This window comes from Oryctolagus cuniculus, chromosome 15 (assembly GCF_051225735.1).
Source record: "Oryctolagus cuniculus isolate XC-2025 breed Fujian yellow rabbit chromosome 15, ASM5122573v1, whole genome shotgun sequence".
NCBI lineage: Eukaryota > Metazoa > Chordata > Mammalia > Lagomorpha > Leporidae > Oryctolagus > Oryctolagus cuniculus.
Genome location: NC_142881.1, coordinates 417,803 through 430,179, shown reverse-complemented (window position 1 = coordinate 430,179; position 12,377 = coordinate 417,803). Strand labels below are relative to the sequence as shown.

Below are 12,377 nucleotides of genomic sequence, written 5' to 3'. Positions count from 1 at the left end.
GCTCACACTGTCCTGTGCTCTGGAGTAAGCAGCAGAGCCAGGACCTGGGCGGAGTCGGGGCCCCAGCAGCCGGGCTCAGACTCACGCCTCTCACCCCGCCACGGCCGGCTCTCCTAGGCCTCCCCAGCCTCCTCGGGGCCTGGGGCGGGCTGTACCTCCACGGCTGTCCTGATCTCTGTCGTGGCCCCCGAGTCCAGCGGCGTGTGAGGCACGATGGGCCGCACCGACTTCTTGGACTTCTCGGGCGTCTGGGTTGGAATCCAGCTGATGATGAGGCCCCGTGCCAGGGCGCTGCAGAGCACCGCCAAGGTCTGCACATCCCTGCAGGGAGAGCGCCGGGCACTGCAGAGCGCCACCAAGGCCTGCCCGTCCCTGCAGGGGGAGCGCCGGGCACTGCAGAGCACCGCCAAGGCCTGCCCGTCCCTGCAGGGAGAGCACCGGGCACTGCAGGGCGCCACCAAGGCCTGCCCGTCCCTGCAGGGGGAGCGCCAGGCACTGCAGGGCGCCGCCAAGGCCTGCCCATCCCTGCAGGGGGAGCGCCGGGCACTGCAGGGCGCCACCAAGGTCTGCCTGTCCCTGCAGGGAGAGTGCCGGACAGGCAGGGGGCTGACCTCACCCACGCATTCGGCAGAGACGCAGCCGCCACCATGTGCCCATCCAGGGAGCTGCTCTCAGGCCTGGGCAGTGGGACGGGGCAGTGTCCACTGCCAGGGATACGGTGTCCCCCCTGGCGGGAGGCCGTGAAGAACAGTTGCCAGTCACAGGGTCTCGCCAGAAACCTCACGGCGCCCAGACACTGAGAACAGCGACAGAGGTCTTGGGTGCCACAGCAGCATGCGGTCGGCCCAGGCTGGACACAGGTGGCCGCTGCTGACCGCACTCACAGTCCGCTCTCCGTGTACTGTCACGTCTGCGGCTGCTCCTTACTCACTACCGTTTGCTCCCCCCCTTGCCCAAATTTCTCATTTTAGCTGGGGATGGTTTCGCACCAGCGCCTGGCTGAGCCCAGGCCTCTCAGAGCACCCACCCGTGGTGGCCGGTGTCCTTGACGATGCTCAGGAGGTGGGACAGGGCGTCCACCAGCTCCTTCTGCCGCCCGGCCACGATGAGGTGGCGGTTGTGGTTCAGGACGTAGACCATGGCGTTCTGCACGATCCAGGCTTCCCCGATCTCCCGTCCAATCTCCGCGGAGCGCAGCCAGTTGCTCATGGCATACTGAGACAGGTTTTCCACCCAGGCTCTGCCGAGGGCGCAGAGGGGTTGGGTCCGTCACAGCCTCAGCCACACCCACTCAGCATGCAGGGCAGGGGCCACACAGAGCCCATGGCCCACCCAGGGCGGCCTGGGGCGTTGTGGGCCCGGCCCAGCTCACCCACTCCTCCACTGCACCAGCCCCACGTGGCCTCATTCCCACCTGGACACCCGCAGCTGCCCCCTGCTGGCCTTCCCTTGCCATCAGGCCGGCCGGACGCCGGGCTGGGCCACTCTGTCCACGGTCCAGCCATCCCTCGCTTCCCTGCCTCCCCTCCATTCTGCCCTGGGCTGCCCTCCTGCCTGGCCACAGGGCGTGACACTTGGTCCCCTTACTGTATGCAGGCAGCTGTTTGTCACTCAGCCCCACGTGGGCGTGGACAGGGCCCGGCCGTCCACTCTGTGAGCCAGGCACTGTCTGCTCACGTTTTAGCCACTGAGCTCAGGGACCCTAGTTTGCTCCAGCCTGGCCACAGCCAGGAGAGACAGCCCCTGAGGCTGCCGCCTGGACAGCTGTGGGCTCACAGGGAGGGACCCGGGCAGGACCTGTGCTGGGCCTGGGGCTGGGGGAGGGGTGGGAGCGCGGTGCTCCAGCCTGTGCGCAAACGGAGCCGTGCCTGCCGCTGTGCCCCTCGCTTCCACGGCACGTCGCACGGCACGCCAGGCGCTCCCGGGCCGGCCCCACCACCCCGGACGGAAGCCGTGCGGCTTTTCTTCTTGGCCGACAGGGAAGCAGCTCCTTGTCTGAGAGCTGGCTGAGGGCGGTGTGTGTCGCGCGTGACGGGAAAGCCGGTCTCTGACTGCCAGCTGGCAAACAGGCCGCTCACTCACGAGTGGCACACCGCCCCGTCTTGCTGGGACACCTGCCGGCACAGAGGGCCCTGTCCCCCTGGTCAGCTGCCGGCACTGCCCACCTGTACGTGGCCCACTCTGCACTCGTCTCTGGGGACTCAGGCACGTAGCCGGCTGGGTGCTGGCTCAAGTCCTCGGGGGGGATGGGTGGATCATTCAGCTCCACGCCTTCTGACCGCAGCAAATGGACAGTGGCCTGCAAAGGAAGTGGGCAGCAAGGGAGGTCAGCGGGGGGCGCACACAGCACAGAGGTCGTGGGGCCAGGGGGAGAAAGGGAGTGGGGGAGGGGAGGAGGGAGGGGGGAGGCAGGGAGTGGGGGAGGGAGGGGAAGGGAGGGGGAGGGAGGGGGAGGGGGAGTGGAGGAGGTGGGAGTGGGAGGGAAGGAGGCTGAGAGGGAGGCAAGGAGTTGAGGAGGGAGGGAGGTGTGGGGGATGCGGGGAGTGGGGGCGGGGGGGGAGGGGGGAGGGAGGCGGGGACGTAGGCACGCACCTCGGCGTTGATGAACCCCACCTCGGCGAACTTCCGCAGCAGGTCGGGCAGCATCTGCCGGTGCAGGGCGGCCTCTGAGGGGCCCCAGGAGTCCTGCACGGAGCCGTTCCCACCCTTCTTCTTCTTCCCTGGGGGGAGGGGGCGGGGGTCTCTGGAGGCTTCTCTGCCCAAGAAGGGGCTGGAGGAGCTTCTCTGGGTGTGGTCAGTGCCAGCTCTGGGCCACAGCCCCACTGGCTCGGCCCTGGGCTGGGTGGGGAGGCCCGGGTGGCTGAGGCCGGGCCCTGGGCGGGGTGGGGAGGCCGGGCCCTGGGTCGGGTGAGGAGGCCCGGGTGGCTGAGGCCGGGCCCTGGGCGGGTGGGGAGGCCGGGCCCTGGGAGGGGAGGGGAGGCCCGGGTGGCTGAGGCCGGGCCCTGGACGGGTGGGGAGGCCAGGCCCTGGGAGGGGAGGGGAGGCCCGGGTGGCTGAGGCCGGGCCCTGGGCGGGTGGGGAGGCCTGGCCGTACCCTTCCTGAGTTTCAGCGGCTTCTTCTCCTTGATGTTGTCGTACAGGAGGCAGAAGCGGCTCGCCGTCCGGCACACGTCCCACACCCCCTGCTTCCGGGCGACCTTGGCGAGCTCTGTCCAAATCTCGATTCTGCTCCCCGGGACCCAGACGGGGTGAACAGCCGCACAGTCGGTCGGGAAGCAACGCAAGGGCAGCTCGACACGAGCAGCCACGCCAGCCAGGCGCCCGCGGCCCCGAGACCAGCAGCAGAAGCTCAGGGCTGGGAAACGCCTCCTCTTCTCCTGGGGGGTGGGGGCGGGTCTCCTGGGCTGCAGACCCCCGGCCTGAACACTGGCCTGCTCAGGCCACCGAGACCAGGGCTGTCTGTCCCTCTCGGGAACACACCTCACGGGCCAGATGTGGAAATCCTTCAAGTCCAAAACCCCACAAGCCACAGTCCCGGAAGATTAAGATCCTGACGGGAGGGGCCTGCACGGTGGCACAGTGGGAAAAGCTGTTGCCTGCAGCGCCGGCATCCCATATGGGCACTGGTTCAAGTCCCAGCTGCTCCTATCCAGTCTATCCAGCTCTACACTGTGGCCTGGGAAAGCAGTGGGGAATGGCCCAAGTCCTCGGGCCCTTGCACCTGCATTGGAGACCCGGAAGCAGCTCCTGGCCCCTGGCTTCAGACTGGCTCAGCTCCAGCCGTTGCGGCCAATTGGGGAGTGAACCAGCAGATGGAAGACCCCTCTCTCTCTGTCTCTCCTCTCTCTGTGTAGCTCTTTCAAATAAATAAATATTAAAAAAAAAAAAAAAAAAAAAGGATCCTGACGAGAGGAATCCCCCAGATAGCAATCCCCACGGGGAAAAGCTGCCCTCAAGGGCCGGGCCAGATGCTGTGGCCCCTGCCTGGGACGCCGTGGCCCCTGCTCTGGGACAAAAGCCTGCAGGTCACAGGTCTCTGGGAGACTGCCATGATGACCTTATGGGTCCTCACCGACCTCAGCTGAAGACAGAGCCACCCATCAGCGGCAAGATCTCAGACGGCCACGGTCCCCAGCCTCGGGGGACAGCTGTGCCCCTCACACTGTGTGTCCAGCCGTGGCTGCACACCCATGGTGCTGCTGTTCGTGGCCAGGAGTGGGTGCAGCTACACACGTGCACTTTCTGTGTAAAGTGGCCTGTGACGTGTTCGGCCAAATTTTTCATGGTTCTCGAAGATTCTCATTTAAAAAGGTAGATAACTGTCTCCTAGGTTTTGGAGACTTTGACGTTCTGTGGATTTTAGACTTCGGAATCTGGATCTTTGGGCCCAGGGAGTCCTGGCGTGGGCGTGGGGCCCCTCCCGACTCACCGCTCTTTGTCGTTTTCATTCCCCAGACGCCGCAAGTGGCCGGCGGCCTTGTCCACGCTGATCATGTGGTGCCGCGCCTTGGCGAAGAGGTAGGTGAACCGGCCCCTGTTTTTCCCAGTGGACACTGACAGCAGAAAACAAAACCAGGTGTGCACGTTGGCCGTGCAGGGTTGGGTGTGTTCAGGTGGGCGTCTGATACCAGCAGCGGGGGCTGAGCCTCGAGGGGCCCCACACCGGGCGTGGCATCTCCGCCCCCGGAAGCAGCCTGTTTCAGAATCTGGCCCATGCCCCACTCACTGCCCCTTCTGTGGCAGCAGCATCCTGACCAGAGCACCAGGCCTCTGACCCTCCTCCGCCCTCTCGCCACCCCCGCCCACCCCAGACCCTGAGGTTTATCTGCATGGTGAACCCACTCTCCTCCTGGCAAACAAACCATCAACACCGAGAACCCAATGCCATCCGAGGGCCAGGCACCCAGGACAGCAAGAACCCAATGCCATCCGAGGGCCAGGCACCCAGGACAGCAAGAACTCAATGCCATCCGAGGGCCAGGCACCCAGGACAGCAAGAACCCAATGCCATCCGAGGGCCAGGCACCCAGGACAGCAAGAACCCAATGCTATCTGAGGGCCAGGCACCCAGGACAGCGAGAACCCAATGCCATCCGAGGGCCAGGCACCCAGGACAGCAAGAACCCAATGCTATCTGAGGGCCAGGCACCCAGGACAGCGAGAACCCAATGCCATCCGAGGGCCAGGCACCCAGGACAGCGAGAACCCAATGCCATCCGAGGGCCAGGCACCCAGGACAGCGGCTCCCGGATGCATCGGGCACTGGGCCTGTCCCAGACTCAGGAGGACCCCGGGTGTGAAGCTGGGCTCTCTGGCTGGGCCCTGCCCTCTTGGACACCACAGCCCCTCACCTTAGGAGCCGACCCAGGGCCTCCCTCCCTCCAAGCAGCTGCTGCCTGGCTTAGCAGCCCCTCAGCCACCACCCCGGCAGGTGCACATGCAGCTGGCCCCAGGTGCCCCAGCTCACACTCAGAGAGAAACGAATCAAGAGGAGCAAATCAGAGCGTGGAGGTGACGACAGGTCCATCACCACTGGGCCCGGGATGGGGTACGGCAGATGGGCAGGCAGGCAGGGCGCCCAGACCGTCCACGGCAGCTTCCTAAGCCCCACTGAGGGCCCATCCCACTGTATTCCCAACCCCTGCTTACACCTGCCATGCAGCCGTGGCTCCGGTCCTCTCCTGGGTGGGAGCCGAGCTCGGCCAGCCTCACTGCCCACCCTGTCCACCCCCAGAGATGCGGGGCCAAGGAGACCTCCCCAGCACACGGGGGACAGCGAGGCCTCACACTCTGTGACTCAGAATGAGTTTAGAATCTCCCTGGGGACACAAGGCCAGGGCTGGTGTGAGCACTGTGACCTTGGGAGGCACGAATCCAGGTCCTCGTGCCTGGGCCAGCGTCATGGGCTGAGCTGTCGCAGGACAGCGCAAGGCCCTGGGGCTGCTGAGCGCACCAGAACCACGCCAAGCCGGGGCCGGGGCTCTGGGCGGACCAGCTCACCTTTGGCCTCGTTCTCACTGTCCAGCACGATCTGGAAGGTGTCGGGGGCCAGGGCCAGGCCCGCGTTCACCAGCAGGGCCCGCTTCTTCCTCACGCTGTCTCTATGGGCGGCTTTTCTGGCCTGCGGGAGGCAGAGGAAGAGTGGCGGCCCCTCTGGCTGTGAGGCCCTCGGGGGCCTCCCGGCGGCGGGGTGGGCCCCGGGCAGCTGCCACTCCTGCCCAGCTCCCAGGATGGGGGGACCCACGGTGGCCGCGTCCGCACCTGCTCGATGGCCATGATGGCCTTGTCCTCCGGGCGCTCAGGGGACTGGTAGAGCATGGTGCACAGGCGCAGCCGGTTGAAGGCCATCTGGAGCTTGTCCCGGTAGAGCCCCAGGCTGTCGAGGGCCTGGGCCTTCTGCAGGTGCTGCATGGCGGGCTCCAGCCGGTCCTCGTCCTCCTCAATGTGCGCCAGCTCCATGTGCACTTGGCAGCGCAGCAGGGTCATCAGGCTGGGGACGGGCGGCGTGCGTGAGAGGCCGTGCGGGCCATGACGCGCCCGCTGTGCAGGGTGCCCCGGCTTTCTGGTCTCTGGTCACAGCCCTGCCCTTAGGACTCACGCAGAGGGAGAGGCCCCTGCAGCCCGCTGCACACCGCGGTGCTCGGCTGGTGAGAGCTGGAGGCAGGCGGCGGCAGACTGCTCTCCACGTCTGCTCTGCCAGTGAGGAGGGGCCTGGGCCGTGGCTTGTCAGCACCTCGGAGACCCAGCTGAGACACCAGAGCGACCTCTGACCTTAGCACCAAGAGCCACCCCTGCCCAGACAGAACCTAACGTGAAAGCCTGGTGAGATGTGTGGGTGTGGCAGTGTTGGGGGTCAGACACCCACATCTTGAGCCACGGCTCAGAGACAGAGACAGTGAGAGACAGCGATAGTGACTGAGACAGTGATGGAGACAGAGACAGTGAGAGACAGAGATAGTGACTGAGACAGTGACGGAGACAGAGACAGTGAGAGACAATGACAGAGAGAGACAGTGACAGAGACAGTGACAGTGACAGTGACTGAGAGACACAGTGACGGTGACAGAGACAGTGACGGTGACAGTGACAGAGAGACAGTGACAGTGACTGAGAGACACAGTGACAGTGACAGAGACAGAGACAGTGACTGAGAGACACAGTGACAGTGACAGAGACAGAGACAGTGACTGAGAGACACAGTGACAGTGACAGAGACAGTGAGAGACGGTGACAGAGACAGAGATTGTGACAGAGCAGAGACACAGTGACAGAGACCGAGTCTGACAGTGAGAGACAGAGACACAGTGACAGTGACAGAGATTGTGACAGTGGCAGAGACAGTGACGGTGACCGAGTCTGACAGTGAGACACACGTTAGAGAACAGAAAGGAGGAAACAGGAGACTCGCAGGGCCCCCTGCTCACGAGGGCCCGACGACCAGAGGCTGCAGAGGCGGCTCGGCCTCATGGGCTGTGGCCCTGAAGGACGCACACGAGTATCACGGCCCTAGAGAATCCCTGCTCCCAAGGGGCAAAACCGAGAAACCAAGAAGCCAGCGGAGGAAATGAAACAGAGCTCCACAATATTCAGGCTGGGGGCCGGCACTGTGGCGTAGCTGGGAAGGCGCCTGTGGTGCCGGCATCCCACACGGGCGCCGGTTTAAGTCCGGCTTCTCCACTCCCGGTCAAGTTCTCTGCTATGGCCTGGGCAGTGGAAGATGGCCCAAGTCCTGGACCCCTGGAAGAGGCTCCTGGCTCCTGGCTTCGGATCAGCTCAGCTCCAGCCGTTGTGGCCATCTGGGGAGTGAACCAGCAGGTGGAAGCCCCCCCCCCACCTCTGCCTCTCTATAACTCTGCCTTTCCATTAAATAAATAAATCTTTTTTAAAAAGTTCCGTTAACTGCAGGAAAGGCAGAGACAGAGCACAGCAGATGCAGGAAAAGGGAGAAACTCCCCACGGACAGGAGGGCAGACCTGGACCCAGCGTCAGCCAGCAGAGGCAGACACCCCACGTCAGAGGTCCTTCACGAGGTTCCATGTGCACCATGTAAGACACATGCCTTCAAGAATCTTCTGGGGAGGAGCGGGATGAGTCGCAGGCCCGCAGCACCGGCCCAGACACGGACCAGCGGCAGACGAGCAGCCCCAAGGGCCTGGAGAAGCCCCGGTCCAAACCCCAGAAAGCGGAAGGGTCCCAAGTCACATCACACCCGAGTGCACTGAGGAGCACTCTGGGTTTGATTTCCAAATCTGGAAACGAATGCTCAACCTGTACTATGGAACCTTCCAGAACAGTGGGCCTCAAAGTTGTCCAGAGACCCTGGGGGTCTCTAAGACCCAGCCAGTGGGGTCCACCAGGCAAGCTGCTTTTACCCACAGACATCATTCTCCAGGCCACGCACGTTTTTCATGAATATACCTGTGACATGACAAGGTCATTGCACTACTGTCCATGGCAACGTTCACGTGTGTGTTCCCGTGTTTAATGTTTTTCCATTTTAATTTCTAATTCAGTGAACATCAGGAAACACAACCCACTAGCGGCAGCTCTCTGGAGTCCTGAGGGAGAGCAGGGGGTCCTGGTCTGGCCAGGCTGTCCCGCGAGGAAACGGGGGACCACGACCTTAGCAGAGGAAGCAGTCTCGCCCAAGACAGACGCAGCGCAGCCAAGGCACAAGGCTCACTCACCCACGAGCACCTTGCGCCTCAAGATGGGCCGCTCAGACCCCGGCTCGGGGGAGACAAGCAGGCCGCCGCGTGGCCAGGGCGCAGAGTTCCGGGAAACAACACCGGCAAACGGGCAACCAGAACACGAAACGGTGCTTGCCGCTGCCCAGGCGGGAAACTAAAAATCCACCAGGAAATCCCGGTGTGAATCCAGGGAGGGGCTCAAAGCACCACACTTGGCAGCCCCTGCACCACGGCGTGGGCGGAGCCAACGCGTCTACAGGTGTTGGAAAGGCACCCACCATGTCCCCTTCCAGCAACCCCAGCAACGCCCCCGCCAAACGGCCCCCGGCAGGCGAGGAGAGGCGGCAGACTCTAACTCTACCTGGAAAGAAAGGAAGGGAGGGAGGGAGGGAGGGAGGGAGGGAGGGAGGAAGGAATGCCATCATCCGGCACCACGGGGGCATCGGCCCGTGCACAGCCGCTGCACGCCAGGTGCTCAGCACACAAGTGCAGAAAAGCAGCGGAATCCCCGGCCTGCACCCCCGGGCCCGCCCCACCTGTCCACCTTCTCCAGGACCTCGGCGATGCTGGCCAGCGGCTTCCGCAGGAGGTGCCGCAGGTTGTGCTGCAGCAGGGGCAGGCAGGCGTTCCACTGGGTGGTGCACACCACGTGGATGACCTGGGCGTCGCCCAGGCGGGCCGCACGCTGCAGCGCCAGGTCCAGTCTCTTGATGATGCTCAGCTGGCTCTGCAGAGGGCACAGTGGACGGCACACGGCGTGAGCTGGCAGAGCCGGTGCTGCCGCAGGGTTGGGGCTCATGCCGGGAGCTCGGTACCGGCTTCATCGCATGTGCCAGAGAGCAGTGGCCTTTTCCTAGATGGGAGCAGGAGCTTCGTGACGCACGCTCGAGTCTCAGATGTGCTGTCCACTTCCACGGAGCTGTCTGTCTTCTACGGCTCATGGGAGTACGTATTCAGGGGGTGGTAGACCTGGGGCGCTGGGGGACCTGAGGACCTGGGGGACCTGGGGGACCTGAGGACCTGGGGGACCTGAGGACCTGGGGGACCTGGGGGACCTGAGGACCTGGGGGACCTGGGGGACCAGGAGACCTGAGGATCTGAGGACCTGGAAGACCTGGGGGACCTGAGGACCTGGCAGACCTGAGGACCTGGGGGACCTGGGGGACCTGAGGACCTGAGGACCTGAGGGACCTGAGGACCTGAGGACCTGAGCACCTGGGGACCTGGGGGACCTGAGGACCTGGGGGACCTGGGGGACCTGAGGACCTGGGGGACCTGAGGACCTGGGGGACCTGGGGACCTGAGGACCTGGGGGACCTGAGGACCTGGGGGACCTGGGACCTGAGGACCTGAGGACCTGAGGACCTGGGGGACCTGGGGGACCAGGAGACCTGAGGACCTGAGGACCTGAGGACCTGGAAGACCTGGGGGACCTGAGGACCTGGCGGACCTGAGGACCTGGGGGACCTGGGGGACCTGAGGACCTGAGGACCTGAGGGACCTGAGGACCTGAGGACCTGAGCACCTGGGGACCTGGGGGACCTGAGGACCTGGGGGACCTGAGGACCTGGGGGACCTGAGGACCTGAGGACCTGGGGGACCTGAGGACCTGAGGACCTGAGGACCTGAGGACCTGGGGGACCTGGGGGACCTGAGGACCTGAGGACCTGAGGACCTGGGGGACCAGGAGACCTGAGGACCTGAGGACCTGGAAGACCTGGGGGACCTGAGGACCTGGAGGACCTGGGGGACCTGAGGACCTGGAGGACCTGGGGGACCTGAGGACCTGAGGACCTGAGCGCCTGGGGACCTGGGGGACCTGAGGACCTGAGGACCTGGGGGACCTGAGGACATGAGGACCTGAGGACCTGGGGGACCTGGGGGACCTGAGGACCTGCGGGACCTGGGGACCTGAGGACCTGGGGGACCTTAGGACCTGAGGACCTGAGGTCCTGAGGACCTGAGGACCTGGGGGACCTGGGGGACTTGAGGACCTGAGGAACTGGGGGACCTGGGGGACCTGAGGACCTGTGGACCTGAGGACCTGAGGACCTGGGGGACCTGGGGGACCTGACGACCTGAGGACCTGGGGGACCTGAGGACCTGAGGACCTGAAGACCTGAGGACCTGGGGGACCTGAGGACCTGACGACCTGAGGACCTGGGGGACCTGGGGCGCTGGGGGACATGAGGACCTGGGAGACCTGGGGGACCTGAGGACCTGACGACCTGCGGACCTGGGGGACCTGAGGACCTGAGGATCTGAGGACCTGGGGGACCTGAGGACCTGAGGACCTGGGGGACCTGAGGACCTGAGGACCTGAGGACCTGAGGACCTGGGGGACCTGAGGTCCTGAGGACCTGAGGACCTGGGGGACCTGGGGCGCTGAGGGACCTGAGGACCTGGGGACCTGAGGATCTGGGGACCTGGGGGACCTTAGGACCTGAGGACCTGAGGTCCTGAGGACCTGAGGACCTGGGGGACCTGGGGGACCTGAGGACCTGACGACCTGAGGACCTGGGGGACCTGAGGACCTGAGGACCTGGGGGACCTGAGGACCTATGGACCTGAGGACCTGAGGACCTGGGGGACCTGGGGGACCTGACGACCTGACGACCTGAGGACCTGGGGGACCTGAGGACCTGAGGACCTGAAGACCTGAGGACCTGGGGGACCTGGGGGACTTGAGGACCTGAGGAACTGGGGGACCTGAGGACCTGAGGACCTGGGGGACCTGCGGACCTGAGGACCTGGGGGACCTGAGGACCTGAGGACCTGAGGACCTGAGGACCTGGGGGACCTGGGGGACCTGAGGACCTGAGGACCTGAGGACCTGGGGGACCTGAGGACCTGAGGACCTGAGCACCTGGGGACCTGGGGGACCTGAGGACCTGAGGACCTGGGGGACCTGAGGACCTGGCAGACCTGAGGACCTGGGGGACCTGGGGGACCTGAGGACCTGAGGACCTGAGGGACCTGAGGACCTGAGGACCTGAGCACCTGGGGACCTGGGGGACCTGAGGACCTGGGGGACCTGAGGACCTGGGGGACCTGGGGGACCTGAGGACCTGGGGGACCTGAGGACCTGGGGGACCTGGGGACCTGAGGACCTGGGGGACCTGAGGACCTGGGGGACCTGGGACCTGAGGACCTGAGGACCTGAGGACCTGGGGGACCTGGGGGACCAGGAGACCTGAGGACCTGAGGACCTGAGGACCTGGAAGACCTGGGGGACCTGAGGACCTGGCGGACCTGAGGACCTGGGGGACCTGGGGGACCTGAGGACCTGAGGACCTGAGGGACCTGAGGACCTGAGGACCTGAGCACCTGGGGACCTGGGGGACCTGAGGACCTGGGGGACCTGAGGACCTGGGGGACCTGAGGACCTGAGGACCTGGGGGACCTGAGGACCTGAGGACCTGAGGACCTGAGGACCTGGGGGACCTGGGGGACCTGAGGACCTGAGGACCTGAGGACCTGGGGGACCAGGAGACCTGAGGACCTGAGGACCTGGAAGACCTGGGGGACCTGAGGACCTGGAGGACCTGGGGGACCTGAGGACCTGGAGGACCTGGGGGACCTGAGGACCTGAGGACCTGAGCGCCTGGGGACCTGGGGGACCTGAGGACCTGAGGACCTGGGGGACCTGAGGACATGAGGACCTGAGGACCTGGGGGACCTGGGGGA

At 65.1% G+C, this 12,377-nt stretch overlaps 1 protein-coding gene across 6 annotated transcripts in view; it reads right to left on the bottom strand.

Moving 5' to 3' along the window:
- CFAP46 (cilia and flagella associated protein 46) overlaps positions 1-12,377 on the bottom strand; it is a 75,890-nt gene that overhangs the window by 48,839 nt on the left and 14,674 nt on the right. For 5 of the 6 annotated variants that reach the window (XM_070058262.2, XM_070058266.2, XM_070058263.2 and 2 more), the window contains exons 11-19: positions 9,227-9,417; positions 6,262-6,490; positions 6,001-6,121; positions 4,430-4,553; positions 3,095-3,225; positions 2,593-2,720; positions 2,166-2,299; positions 1,028-1,240; positions 156-321 (exon numbers count right to left, since the gene is read on the bottom strand). In XM_070058262.2, the coding sequence (XP_069914363.1) occupies positions 156-321; positions 1,028-1,240; positions 2,166-2,299; positions 2,593-2,720; positions 3,095-3,225; positions 4,430-4,553; positions 6,001-6,121; positions 6,262-6,490; positions 9,227-9,417 (1,437 nt within the window). Of the gene's footprint in view, positions 1-155; positions 322-1,027; positions 1,241-2,165; positions 2,300-2,592; positions 2,721-3,094; positions 3,226-4,429; positions 4,554-6,000; positions 6,122-6,261; positions 6,491-9,226; positions 9,418-12,377 lie in introns of those variants that run through there. The other variant, XM_070058268.2, reaches the window with a different exon arrangement.